This window comes from Talpa occidentalis, unplaced genomic scaffold, assembly GCF_014898055.3.
Source record: "Talpa occidentalis isolate TD23 unplaced genomic scaffold, MPIMG_talOcc4v2.1 talOcc4.8, whole genome shotgun sequence".
NCBI classification, from domain to species: domain Eukaryota; kingdom Metazoa; phylum Chordata; class Mammalia; order Eulipotyphla; family Talpidae; genus Talpa; species Talpa occidentalis.
In genome coordinates, this window is record NW_023605194.1 from 105,477,671 (window position 1) to 105,491,808 (window position 14,138).

A 14,138-nucleotide genomic window follows, 5' to 3' on the forward strand; every position below is an offset into this window, starting at 1 on the left:
GAAGCTCCTGGCACAAGCCTGGGGATTGATCCCCAGTGTGCTCCCCTTTCTCAGCACATGCTCACTGCACACCCAGCCTTAGTTTCTACCAGTTCTCATTGCCTGAGGGCTGGGCTAGAGGTGGAGCAGTCCTGAGGGCAGACCACCCAGAGGGGTCTGGGGCCACCCCTACTCCCCTGCTCCCAACACCCTCTGCCCTGCTCTCGCCAATCCTGAGCTACACCAGGAACACACATGTGCATTGCAGACTGAAGCAAGTGTAGGGGTGAGTGCTGGTTGGAAATACAAAAGAAACAGCCTAAATCTCCATCGATAGGAATGACCATGAGACATCCAAATAATAGTGGGGAAAGATTGTTCTGTGCATTCAGGTCCAGAATAATCTTCCAGATCTAATTCTAAGCAGAAAAAGCAAGGGGCAGTACATGCATGAGTGTATGTAAATGTTGTGACCCTTTGTGTTAAATAATGAAAAGAGGAAGCAATACCTAGGCTGGCATCTGCATAGAGTTTCTCTGGAAGGCAGCGGAAACAGCCGTTGTCTCTAGGGAGTGAAACTGAGTGAGGGGTGGTGGTTAAATTTCCTTTCTGACCTTAGAGACAAGTGTACAGTACCGATTTGAAAATTCTGGTAAAGGACAAGATGAACGCTTTAGCATCAACATAGAAATGTGTGCATAGATATACGGGCCTAGGGCGGTCACTCCATAGTTGTACAGATTGGAACTTAAAATCACTCAGGGGGTAAACAATAATATTTGTCCAAATTCCCACAATGACTAAGACCTAGCTAAGACTAGAACCTCCCCTGCTATTTGACACCTGTGCTTGAGAAAATGCAGCTTCAAACCTTACTCACTGGTAGAACTTATAACATAAATGACAGGGACAGGTGAGGCCTCCCCAGTGGTGCAGCGGTTGAGTGCTGGGTTGCCCGGTTCGATCCCCGGCCACTGGGCGAGTGTCCCACATGGCGCGCAGACCTCTCCTACCACACCTGCTGCTCCCCTCAGCAGTGTACTTCGTCAGTCTGCCTGTTCTGTTCCCCACTCTGGCTCTGGTGAATCCTCTCACCCTCCTGCGCTTCTGACTGTACCCAGTGCTTGTATAAATAAATAAATAAATAAATCTTTAAAAAAAAAAAATAAATGACAGGGACAGGGAGACTGTTTCTTTATCTGTAAAATGTGAACAATAAAGTTCTTGACGTAGCTCAGGACCTTGCCCATCCTAAGTGTTTGATAAATGCCAATTACTGTTATTATTTTGAGGCCCTTAGACATTGATTGGGGCAGGAGGGCAGTGAGAAGGTGGTGGTAGGAGTGTTTGGGGGGGGTGAAGGGCTGTAGGGTAAAGAAAAATAAAACAGAGAGAGAACCTTGATTCTCATTTATTTAAATAGCTGTTAGGAAGCTGAGAGTAAATGTTGTTTAACATGGCAAATATGTTAGGACGTGTGGGAGAGGAATACTGTGTGGAGAACCTTGGCTTCTTTCATTCCAAAATGGCGCCAAGAGCCCAGTGAACAGTGCTGTCTCTAATGCTGAGAAATGAATGTTCCCAGCCCAGGACCATCTGGTGCTCTTCTTTTAGTCTCGCATTCCTGGATGTCCAAATGCCCTCATTATTCCTATTAGCTTATTTCCTTTCCTCTCCTCTCTTCTTCTGCCATCATGGGTCAAGTGGTGACTCAGAGCACTGAGTGTTCTACTGGGAACTTGGTTCTTTGGAGAGAAGCTAAAAAGACGCTGCGGTTCTGGGCAGTTTTGCTCTCCTGCATCTGGGCTGAGCTTCTCAGCAAAAGTTTTAGGCAAGCTGAGGTTTGTGGGAACCATTCTCTTCCCTTCCCCTTTGTACTGGAAAACTACCTCCTCTGAGGGCTGAGGGCTGAGGGCAAGAACATCAGGTTCCCCTCTTCATGACTCGCACAGCCATTCCTGTCTGACCAGAGAGTGCAATGTGAGCAGAAAGCCCAGGTCAAGTGATGCGCCTGCCTGGGCTCAAATCCTCCCTTGTCTGTGACTTGGGACAAATTGCATCACCTCTTTGCTCCAGTTTCTTTCTAAAAAATAAGTAATCCAGGTAAAAGACAGAGCACAGGATTTGGTTCAGTAAATTGTCTGTAAAGATTGGTGTGAAGGGGGCCTCCCCGGTGGCGCAGCGGTTGAGCGCTGGGTTGCGAAGCTGCCCGTGGCCTCTGAAGCACCGGTTCGATCCCCGGCTGCTCCCCGGCCACCGGAGGAGGGTCCCACATGGCGCGTAGACCTCTCCTGCCGCCCGCTGCTCCCCTCAGCAGTGTCCTTCGGTCCTTCTGCCTGCTCTGCTCCCCGCTCTGGCTCTGGTGACTTCTCCCACCCTCCCGTGCTTCTGACTGTACCCAGTGCATGTATAAACAAAAAACAAACAAATAAATAAATAAATAAGCATGCCTCTATAAAAAAAAAAAAAAAAAAAAAAGATTGGTGTGAAGGGCCTCCCTGGTAGCACAGGGGTTAAGACGCAACCTATGAAGCAATCCGCAGCCACTGCAGCACGAGTTTGATTCCCAGCCAGCCAGGAAGCAACCCACATGGCACAGCAGACTTCTCCTGTCTTGCCCTCTGCTCCCCTCAGCAGTGTATTATGGTCATCTGCCTGTTCTGTTCCCGGCTCTGTCTCTGGTGAATCCTCTCACCCGCACATCTCTGGCCTGTACCCCAATTCTTGTATAAAAATAAATAAATCTTTAAAAAATAAAAAAAGATTGGTGTGAAGTAGCATGAACAGCTACAGGGAATAGGAGAGAGCCAAAGGAAAAGCAGGTTGGAGTATTCCAGGAAGGCCACGGCACAGACCTCATGGAATAGGGGCACTAACACCGGCTGCATTTATGCATGTGGCCCCCACCCCTCCCATATACATCCAGTCCTGGGCTGATGTGGGTGAGGACCGCAGCCCTGCACACGGATGGCTTCAAGGCAGCGATGGACAAATCCAGGGCAATACATGATCTATCGAAGTTGTTCACATGTGTGAGTCTATCGATTCGCCTTATTTCAAAGACATGATGATAGGACCAAGCCATTTCATCCAGAAGGCTGGGGCCAATGAATGCTTAAGTCTTTCTTAAATCCTGCTTGTGGCATCTCCGTGTGCCTAACGCCAGGTAGTTACACTCTGCAGTCTGTGGAGGATCCCTTTGGTTGGTTGTGGTGGTGTTTACCAAAGTGATTACAAGTGGATTTCCTCATCTTGGGAGGAAATGGAAATGTTTGTTTACATAACAAAAAAAGAACTAGTCAGTGATCAGAGGAATACTTTTATTTATTTATTTACTTATTTTTATTTATATGTATTTTACATCATTGTTCATTTTTAAACAATGTTTGCTTCCCCCCCTTCAGGTGTAGTCCCCATAGAATTTCCTTCACTAATTCACCCATGAACCATCACCACAGGCCCCCATGCAGAGGAATAGTTTTATTCCCTTATGTAGGGTAAGGTAAAAAGTATCAGGCTTTTCTGCCCTCCCGCCATTAGGATAGATGACGGAACCCTGCTGTCCCGAATGCATGCCTGATGGCGGGCACCTGGAGTAGGGTGTGGGCATAGGTAGATGGGATTCACCTGGGCTAAGGCTGCGCTTATAAGGGTGGTGTCACGGGGACACCAGCAGAACAGAACCACGAGAGAAGCAGAGAGAACGAGAGCAGAGAAGCAGAGACCACCAGAGAATGCGGAGAGCCCAGATAGAGTGAGGACATGCTGGGGGCTGGGAGGCCTGCCAGCCTTCAGGCCCCCCAGCACCCCCTGCCTGCCATGTACCTGGTAAATCCCAATAAAAGCCTGAAAAGCCACCGAGGGCTCCAGGACTCTCCTCCTTCGCTCGTCTGCTCGGGTCATACATAGATATCCTGCTCTGGCCCATCCTGCTGTTACACCTTGTCATGCAGTCAGGCAGGAAGACAAGGGACAGAGTTGGCTCTGCAGTGGCTGTGAGGTCACTCTGTGGCATGGTGCTCTTACCTGGAGTAATCAGGCATGGCTTAACGCAGTCAAGGTCTCGGCATAGCACCTAACACTGTAGAAAGAGCTTTCACATAAATTATCCCCTTTGATACATTTTCTATAGTCTAAACCCACATATTTTCCTCAGTGGGTCCTACTTAAATAAGCCACATAAGATGAAAATCTTCAACTTACCAACATCACTACCTAGCCAGGTAGGGCAGGTTTTTCAAATAATCATCAAGCTAACAGCACTTTCCTTGTGCTGTGATGAGCCACAAGATGACTTTTTGACACACTGTCAAGTTCAAACAGAATAAAACTGGCTTGTAGCTTATTAACAGGGTGCATTCTAAAGGTGCATTTTACTACACAGATTTAAATACCAGTGCAGTTTCCTTAGTGCCTGAGGAGGGAATTTCCCCTTGAGTATTTCACTACACAAATGAAATATATGTTGTGCTTTTATTCAGAACCCAGGAGGGCGTCTGTCAGATAATCTCAGAAGCAGACTCAGTTTGCTGAAGAATGTGAGAACTGACACCAATATCAAAGCAGTCACCCTGATTTCAAATAATTCTTTTCCATTCAGCAGCAACCTTTTATTTAAAATTAGGACACAGCGTATTCCTTTAAACCTAAAAGTGTTAGGAGGCAAGTACTTCTCTTCTTGTAAATGGGAATTTTGAATTGCTGAGAAGTGCTCTTAAATATCACAATACCCTTAGAGGAAATGTCCTGGAGTATCAGCTGGACACGGCACAGCTTCTCACGCCCTTTGCGGAAGTGTGTCTAAGGTGTGCGGTCAAGGCTAAATTGCTTCATCTGTAGGAGGTTTATCTCTGGGCTCTGCTTCCATGTTCAATATACTCCCAGCTTGCGTTCCATTTATGAAAAATCAATACTCCGTGACACATTGAACTGGGAGACCAAATATAGTGGATCAAGTTTATCACTGGATGCATGTAGGATAAATTTAGAAAAAATATATATATATATAACATACTCGCTTTGTCTCGCTGGCAATCTTGATTTTTGTGTGTTCTCACAGGTTATTTTGAAGACTCAGAACAGTCAGGATATATGCCCCAGGAAGAGGAAGACACACGCGGAGAGACCATTACTCAAAGCGGACTGGCAGCAGAGACCACAGACACATTCTTTGCAAGCACGAATGTGACCTTCATCGATGGGGAGGAAATTCAGCTGCAGTTTATATTAATGGTATTGATCCCTGTGGTCTTATTGGCCTTACTTCTAGGCACGATACTGCTTTTAATATACTATAAAAGAAAAAGATCTAAACAAGGTAAATGTTTTGTATATTCCCATTTCTAGGCAATTGCTTCATATGTTAATGAACAATCATTACAATAAACTACTTTTTGTTTTTTACACAGAGCCTTCTAGTCAAGAGTCTCAGAATGCTTTTCAGACATGTGAGTATTATCCTAATATTATCCTAATAATTATCCTAATACCTGCTTAGAGCTGGGGAGGGGGTAGGAGGAGAGGTTTTAAAGTTAAGCCACATAAATAGGGAGCTATAAGGGACATAATTTAAGGTTTCCGAGAGTTTAAAAATGTCATTTTTCTTTCCTTTTAAAAAAGAATGCAGTTTTAGCCTACCTTGGAATTTAAAATGCACAGATGCCACCTCGTTACCTACTCCAGACTGAAGACTTTGGGGTCACCTTCACAAGAGGAGGCTTCTTCCATCTGTATTTCTCTCACATATTGTCTTCCTCCCCCACCCAGACCACATCCCGATTTGATCTTGAAAAGCCTGTTCTTCTTCCCATTACAAGTATGATAACTTTCATAGTGAAATTCCTCATTGGCTGAAGATTGCTGTCTTCAGTCTGAAACCAACCTGAGAGAAAATTCCCTAGGTCAGAGATACATATTGAGGGCATCCATTTTCACTTCTGGAAGCATCAGATGCTAAGTTTTCAGGTGGTTCCAGGTCCAAAGCAGACCAGGGTACTTTGGGCTTGCGCTGGTAAAAACGATTCCAATTAGATTTAAACTAAGGCCTTTAAAATCATTCCAAAAATCATTTAAAAAGTGAAAACTTCTCTAATAAAATACAGATGTTTATGTGCATACAAACCTCATTCTATGCCTCTCACACCCACTCACAAGGCATCTCTGGCTGAGATCATGTCCTTGACCTGGTCCTCTCTGACCGTGCTGTCCCTGCTAAGAGGAGCCTTTAAGTATGGGCAGGAGATGTAAATGGTCACTTTCTACTGTTTTCCATTATGCCAGCAGGTGGGGCAAATGTGAGCTGGGGAAGGAGCACTTAGCGCTTTACTCTCCTGTCAGGGACTGATAGGGCAGATAGCAAGAAAGGAAATATACAGCTTTCTGCTACTTGAAATTTCAGGTGGTCTAATAACCGTCCCCATGTGGGAGCGCCTTTGTAACCTTTAAAAAAACCCAAACTTGTTAAAAATGGACCTCCATTTTTTAACCACCCCAAAAGAATTTCCTGTCCATACTATCATGCACCACAGGTCTTACCTAATGGAATCTCAGTGTTGGAAGGAGCGTGGGGTGGGGTGGGGGGGGTGTCCAAAGGCTTATGCTCTTAGGCTCTAAATCTGGAAAGCGGTTGTTGAGCTTTACTGGGAGAATCTCATAGTTCAAAGCCAGTCAGAAGCGAGAACGGCCCCTGCTCTGTTGTATGCATGTGCCTACCCTGTGACTGAACTCGAAGGGTTTGCTGTTCCTAAAGCTTGACTTGCACTTGCCTGCTGCCTCCCTGCTTGGTTGATGCCACTTCTTTTGTCTGGAATTTCCTTCTTGTCTGCTTGGCAAGCTGCCACCCCATTCTTCTTCAATGCCCAGTTCTAAAGTTTTTATGGGGCTTTGAGCAATCACTCCCCAGGCAAAACTCATCAGGACCCCTTCTGTGCTCTCAAAGCCATGTTCACACTTACGCACAATATTTACATTGTCAGAAGTCAGTGACTTGCCTTTTTTGGAATCTCTCTTGCCTACTGGGTTATGTTCTCTTTAAGGCCCGAGAAACCAAGAACCTGTCTCATTTATTGCTGGTTAACAGTGTGGTCCTGAGGCTGAGAATACAGATTGAACCACAGAGTGTTCTTTTGCACTTTCTAGCTCTCCAGTCTCTCTCATTCAGTTTTCTTGCCTGTAAAATGGACACATTGGTGAGAATGAAATGGGTTCATCTATGTAAAGAACTTAGAAAAAGGCAGTATTTGGCTTGGAAAGTTCCCAAAGGAGCATTTTTTGGGGGGTACTGAGGATATCTACCCAGAAAGTTCAAATAGACATAGTGTTTTTTCCTCATAAGGGCCAGGTATGTTCTTCCACACCAGGAAGTAAGTCTTTAAATTTGACAACTGGAGAGGACTCACCAACAATTTTCAAAAGAACATTTTGTCTGGCTGGAAATTAGCTTTTTTTTCTTTAGGACTGTCCGTTTCCTGTCCAGGAAAGGGAACCCAGTACTGACTTGATGTTCTGCTCTCATCATCCAAGGCCTCGGGGCATTAAATTTACAGTTGTTATTATTTAACATTTATGAAGTGCCTTGTTGTACTATGTGTCTGTGAAAGAACTGCAGGGAGAGAAGCTGGCAGTAAACCATCTCTTTAAACAGACTGACTGCTTGACACCTGCACTGCCCATTAAATCCCCAGAAAGAGACTCTGCTCCCGGGTCAGCACGGAAACAAGGACGCAGCCTCCTGCTGGGCTCTGTCCCCTCCCCCCAGCTGGCCCACCATCAAGTGCACAGTGGAGCCGAGCTAGGAGAGGGGCCCGAGGCAGGCTAAGTGGGTATAATGTAGGTGCCGAAGAGGGCGGGCAAAGTAGGAGGATATGAAATGGACGGATGGCAGGAGGGAAAATGGAATCAAGTGAGGGTGGGGAGGGGCACTGTGAGAGCTGCATTTGCCTCCCGATTGTGCAGGGAAGGGAGTAGGTGGCTGTTAATATAGAGATACAGGCCAGGTGGAGTGGAGCGGGCAGCCCTGATTGCTGAGGACCAGTAATTGGTCTCCCTCCTGGTTTAATGCTCTGCTCTGCTGAGCTCTCCCAGATGTTTTTCTGTTGCCATGGCTGCTGGGGCAGGGGTAATGGCCGTGGTTCAGGGGAGCCGAGGCCACAGAAGGCTTTTTGCTCTGTTTGAATACTGATTACAGGAGCGTCACATTTGGTGCATCTGGAGCATTTTCGTAATGGGTTTTTAAACTTTTCCATCATCTGCACGCAGGGTTAGCTTTTGCTCACCTCGAAGCCTGCGGGCACCCAGATTATCAAGATAAATCCATGCCCTTGACAACAGGGCTGTGGGGCCATTTGCTCTCTGAGAAATTAGTAGGGGGTTATTAAGCAGAGAAATGAGAGAGGGAGGGGACAGTGCCAAAGCAGGGGGATCTTCATGGGTCACCTGTACGGGAGGTCCAGCTGCAAAGGGATTTTATGTAAAAAACAGACTGCAAATTTTAAATGGAAAATGTGTAACTGTAAGAATGTAAGATGAACATACTCTCCTTTTCCCATTAAACCTTCTGAGGAGTCAGACATCCGCAGCAAGCCTGAGATTCTGACAAGGGGCCCAGAGCCCTCTAAAGGTAGGCAGTGATGGCATGAAACTTACATCTGTGCCCAGCTTTCCTGGCTCAGCAATGCCATCCTGCTTGCCAACCCACAAGAAATAACAGCGGCTCCCAGCTGCCAGGAGCTCAGTTCCAGTTGCCTGCTGGTTGTGAACCCTCGTGGGGACCTGTATTTCTTCCTGCCAGAAGACAGGAAGCCTCTGATGGCCCAGTTGCTATGGATCAGGGGCACCTGCTGTGTGCGCACCTCGGGGAAGAGGTTTGCTGCCTAGTGGCTCTCCCATCCTAAATGGTGGGCAGGCTATCCACTCACTTGTCATCATCATCACCCATTTTTCTGGGGGTGCTGGCTCCCCCACCAAACAACAGTTTGTGTTGGGCCTCGAAGCTCTAAGTCTCTCCCCCAGGTTCATTTAGCATCTGCCCTGCAGCAACATCCAGAGTCCCCTCACCACCAACAGCAGCTCAACTTTGGGCTTGTTGAAAGTTTCATTCTTATGATAATGCTAAACCCCAACCCTTGGGCATGAATTTAACACCAGGGCTGGACCATCCAGGGGAAGGCCTATTCTTTTATTCAACAAATGTTTACAGGATGTTTGCCAGGTATTATGCTAGCAGGGTGCCAGAAAGGGAGGACCCCCCCCCCCATTGAAGAAGCCAGACCCCATCCCTGCCCTTTTGGGGGCTGGTCCTAGTGGGAGAGGCAGAAAGAACTGAAGAGAGGATTGATCGATGACAAAGTGGCAACTGTTATGAAGGAGCAGGCCAGAAGCTGAGCTGGGACTTAGGAAGGAGGGCTGGGGCCCCGGGGAACCTGAGTGTTCAAGCTGAGACCACACACGGAGCAGAGGGAAGGGAGAGTTTCAGGGAAGCCGGTATGGACCCCCCCACCTGACTCTAGGACAAAGGGACAGTCATAGTGGTGGCCGGTGGCGCCACAGGGGAAGGAACAGGACATTTGGAGGCAGGGGGCCAAGTAAAAAACCCCCTTGTTTGACCCTTCTTTTTCTTCTCTTTACCACTGCTTTCCTCTTGGTATGAAAAACAAAAATAAAGAGGGATGAACACAAAGAGTGGGCTCTTTCAGGAGACCTTCATATCGAAAAGAAATTGTTTTTATACTTAGATAGATCTGATCTGCACTTGTTTGACTTCAAGGCTTATTAGGATCCTTTAAAAATCTACTTAGGGGCCTCCCCTGGTGGCGCAGCGGTTGAGCGCAGGGTTGCGAGGCTGCCCGCAGCCTCTGCAGCCCGGTTCGATCCAGCCTCTGCAGCCCCGGTTCGATCCCCGGCCACCGAGAGAAGGTCCCACAAAAAAAATAAATAAATAAAATAAAAATCTACTTAGAGTTATTCGGTTCGCCTTGTGAAGGAGATTTCAAGTGATTTGAAATAAACGGTTGTTAGGACGACAAAGCTAACATAATCTTTTTATTTATCCTCCTTTAGATGGACTGGGAAGTGAAAACTTGAAAGTGTAAGTACCGCTCAGCTGTGACCCCCAGTTCAGTGTGGACAAGGATCTTAGGGAAAGGAGTGCATTAGAGGGCCAGGAATTATGGTTCTGATACCCCTGGAAGGAAGGGAGGGATCTCCTGCTTCTGGGGCCCCACGAGGTGGCCCATAGTGGGAAGTGCCTACCCCTCACCGCCCCCCCCCCCAACACCTCAGTGCAACAGGGGATTTGGGGAGGAGGGAGGGATATCTGTTCAGAAAACAATCCTTTCCTGACGGCCACCAATTCCAAATGCACAACAGTTACATATTCTGACCCTGGGTGTATTTCAAGGACATTGGTTCATTTATTCTGGTTGAAAATATCATCACCAGGGATGCTACTTCCATGGGTGTTAAGAGAGGAGAGCCCTGTTAGAAGCATAATGTTTGGAAGGTCCAGAATCACAGGGGCTGGGGGCATGAGGAAGCGGAGAAGAGGAAAGTGGGGAGGGAAGGAGAGAGACAGAGAGAAATTCTACCCAGAAGAGAGTTCTGGGGTGATATCCCCCCTCTACCTCCCGTCTAAGTCATTAAGGCTTCCTGTCTGTGGTATACACCTACTCAGCTTCAGGGCTCCCACCGCCCCCAACACCATCTACTTTAATGCTCCCTCCCCCCCAGCTCTGCTGTCTGAGCCCTGGTAAGTGAGCGCAGTGGATCTCTGAAGCAACACCCTCTTTCTTCCAGAGGGTTGAGCTGCGGGTAGAGGAAGAGGTGAGGAAAGTAACCTGTGGCTTCTTGATCTGTAGCTCTGGTCAAAACACCCAGGAAAGGGAAGTGAGGTGGAGCAAGGCTGCTCTGCAAATGTGGCAATCCCCACAGCAGCCTCAAAGCTGGGCCTTGGTCCTTCTGGGGAGCAGCCAACTCCTGGTTTCCTTTCACCCACATGCTAGACTCTGCCTCCATTCTCGGATGGGGCTACATGAAGTCTTGCTTTACATTTAGACTTTCTTCCCATTAGAGTTGGTACCTTTGAAGAGTGCAAATCCCAGACCACCCTTACCCTGGAAGTAAGACCCTGAATCGAGTTCTTCTTCCTCAGAGTCAACATTCTAGACTCTTCCCCAAAGGAAATTCAGCACTCCGCCCATTTATTTTTATTAAGCTTTCTGCTCTGCTCTGCTCTCTTTCTCTAGTCCTATTTTTGAGGAAGACACACCCTCTGTTATGGAAATAGAAATGGAAGAGCTTGATAAGTGGATGAACAGCATGAACAAAAATGGTATGTGGTGACCTAACTTTGTTTTTTCTGACCTCTCCTGTAAGAGAAGTCTGCACCAGTTTGATAAATGCCCCATAAATCCTAAAGTGTGATAGTGTGAGATAAACTTGGGTCCGACCTTCCTTAAATACTCTCTCTAATTATTGCATCATTCGTGGCCACTTAATTATTTTTTTTATAAGTTTTTTAATAGTCTTTTTGAAGCAGAAAATGCTCATATTTTCAAGCAAGGACATCCAGGTCAACTTATCCAGAAAAAGTTAGTAGCTGGCATTAATTACCTTATGTATAGAACTTGGAAATCTGTAACTTTAATTGTATATGCCTATAAAACTATGTCAAATGTGGCAGCTTGGATCTGAGCTATGCAGGACAATAGACACTACTTATGTGGCTATTTCTAAATTTTAAAAATTAAAGTAAAAAATTAAGTTCCTCAGTTATTCTAACCACATTTTGAGAGCTTGGTAGCCACTTGTCACCAGCAGGTACACTGGGTGCAGAGACTATAGAACATTTCCATCACTGTAGAAAGTTGACTGGATAGTGTTAAAATAGATGAAAATATAAGTATTCTCTTAAACTTAAATTTCAATTAATAACTGGCACTAATAGTAATATATATTCCCTCCTTTTCATTAAATGGATATTTGGACTTAAAATGAAGATAACTGGGCCTCCCCAGTGGCGCAGCGGTTGAGCTCTGGGTTGCGAAGCTGCCTGCAGCCTCTGCAGCACCGGTTCGATCCCCGGCTGCTCCCCGGCCACCGGAGGAGGGTCCCACATGGCGCGCAGACCTCTCCTGCCGCCCGCTGCTCCCCCCAGCAGTGTACCTCGGTCCTTCTGCCTGCTCTGCTCCCCGCTCTGGCTCTGGTGAATTCTCTCACCCTCCCGCACTTCTGACTGTACCCAGTGCTTGTAGAAATAAATAAAAAATAAATACATAAATCTTAAAAAAAAAAAAAAATGAAGATAACTGTTTTTCTTTTTTGTTCCTTTAAAAATCAATAAATCATTTTGAATGCTTGGATTAAATTAACCAAATCCACTATATTATTATAGCATTGGCATTTTTAACATCTCTCTCTTTTTTTAAAGATTTATTTATTTATGCATATAAGAGGTAGGGTACAGGCCAGAGATGTGGGGGCTGAGAGGATTCACCAGAGACAGAGTGGGGAACAGAACAGGCAGACTGACTGAAATACACTGCTGAGGGGAGCAGTGGGTGAGTCAGGAGAGGTCTGCTCTGCCTTCGCCATGTGGGTTGCTCCCTGGCTAGCCAGGGATCGAACTCGTGCCGCAGAGGCTGTGGATAGTTTCATAGTGCGGTGCTTAACCCCTTGCACCACCAGGGAGGCCCCTAAGATCTCTCTTAATACATTGGCTCTGTCGTACTCAACAACCTACAACACAGTCCTCAAATCCAAATATTTATTAAAATTATTGCACTACAGTCTTGTCAAAGTGAGCTTTATAAAAGATAGGGACTATTTGCTTAACTTGTACCATTTCTAACGGCATTTCAGAGTCCAATAGTGAGTAAAGAATGACCCTGTAAAGCATTGAAGGATGGAGTGGGCTACTAAGATGAGCCTTAACATTGTTTCATTTGTTGTTTTTAGTTACAAAAAAATTACTAAGCATACACAACAGAATTTGGAAAATGCGAAAAAAAAATTAATTACCCATAGACAGCATCTTATTATTTTGACATTTGCTTTCAAGATAATTTATAATGCAATGCACAGCTTCTATTCTACTCGCTCAAGCTGGAAGATAGAAACAGGCGTTTGTATTTAACAACCAAAGCAGAGAGTTCGTTATCTGGGCACATAGGTGGTAAATCCCATGGATTTTTTTCCCCCTTAGAAATAACAGTGGGAACAGGAGAGAGTGGGAACAGGAGAGAGTGGGAACAGGAGAGAGTGCTAATAACCTAGGAAGGTGAGTTGTCCCCAGCTGGCCTGCTGCTTCCCCTCACGCAGTCTAACTGTGGTCCTTCCATGCACACCAGCACCTCAGAGGAGGCCATTCTGCTCCCGCGTCTGTCCTGAAACATGTAGATTCTGGCTCCTGGAGCAGCCACATGGCATCTTGAGGGACTGAGTGATGGAGCTGAGGAATCGCGCCCTTTCCGGCAGGGCCTCAGGCTGAAGGCTTGTCTGTGTTTGGGTGCTTGGTTCTGTCAAGAGCCTTGCAGCCATTAATCCTTGAACCTCTGCAGCCCCCAGTGGGGCCATTTCTGCACAAGTGACCGCACAGCCCAGCGAAAAGTGATGCTCAGCTACATAGTCTTGCGACTAGAAGGTAGAATTTCAGTGACTAACAGTGACTTTGCTTTGATTCTGTCCTAGATGACTGTGGGTGTTTACCGCCTTTAAAGGAAGAAAAGGAATCCATCCACAGCCCAAGGTACCCCCATTTCCTACCATAGATCATGCGTGTATGGGGGAGGAGGTTGGGGAGCCTAGCAGGATGCTCTGGGCTACCTCCTCCGTATCTGTGAAGTTTATATGACACTTAGCATGGGTGTGTGGAGAAAAAGAAGTTTGAGTTATGGAAAACAGGACACTGCAACATAAATACCATAGTGGCTCTTCATCTTTAGAAATAAATTAACGTTGACATTTTCTTGCCCTTCAAAGAGACACAGTTGAGTCCGCGTCTGTGTTAAGATCAAACTTTCTGATTACGACAACCTGTGGGCTTATTGACCTTGGATGAATGGGTGTTTGGTAAGGAAAACAGATGGAGGTGACAGTTTCAAAGGGAATAACTGTAAATAAGAGCAAGTACAATGAACATATTAACACACATACACACAAACACA

At 46.2% G+C, this 14,138-nt stretch overlaps 1 protein-coding gene across 1 annotated transcript in view; it reads left to right on the forward strand.

Annotated features, from left to right (window-relative positions):
- The window catches only part of TMEM154 (transmembrane protein 154), a 45,202-nt gene that overhangs the window by 16,818 nt on the left and 14,246 nt on the right, over positions 1–14,138 (forward strand). The window contains exons 2-6 of the mRNA XM_037496646.2: positions 5,039–5,296; positions 5,388–5,426; positions 10,036–10,063; positions 11,220–11,305; positions 13,663–13,720. Of these exons, the coding sequence (XP_037352543.1) occupies positions 5,039–5,296; positions 5,388–5,426; positions 10,036–10,063; positions 11,220–11,305; positions 13,663–13,720 (469 nt within the window). The remainder of the gene's footprint in view (positions 1–5,038; positions 5,297–5,387; positions 5,427–10,035; positions 10,064–11,219; positions 11,306–13,662; positions 13,721–14,138) is intronic.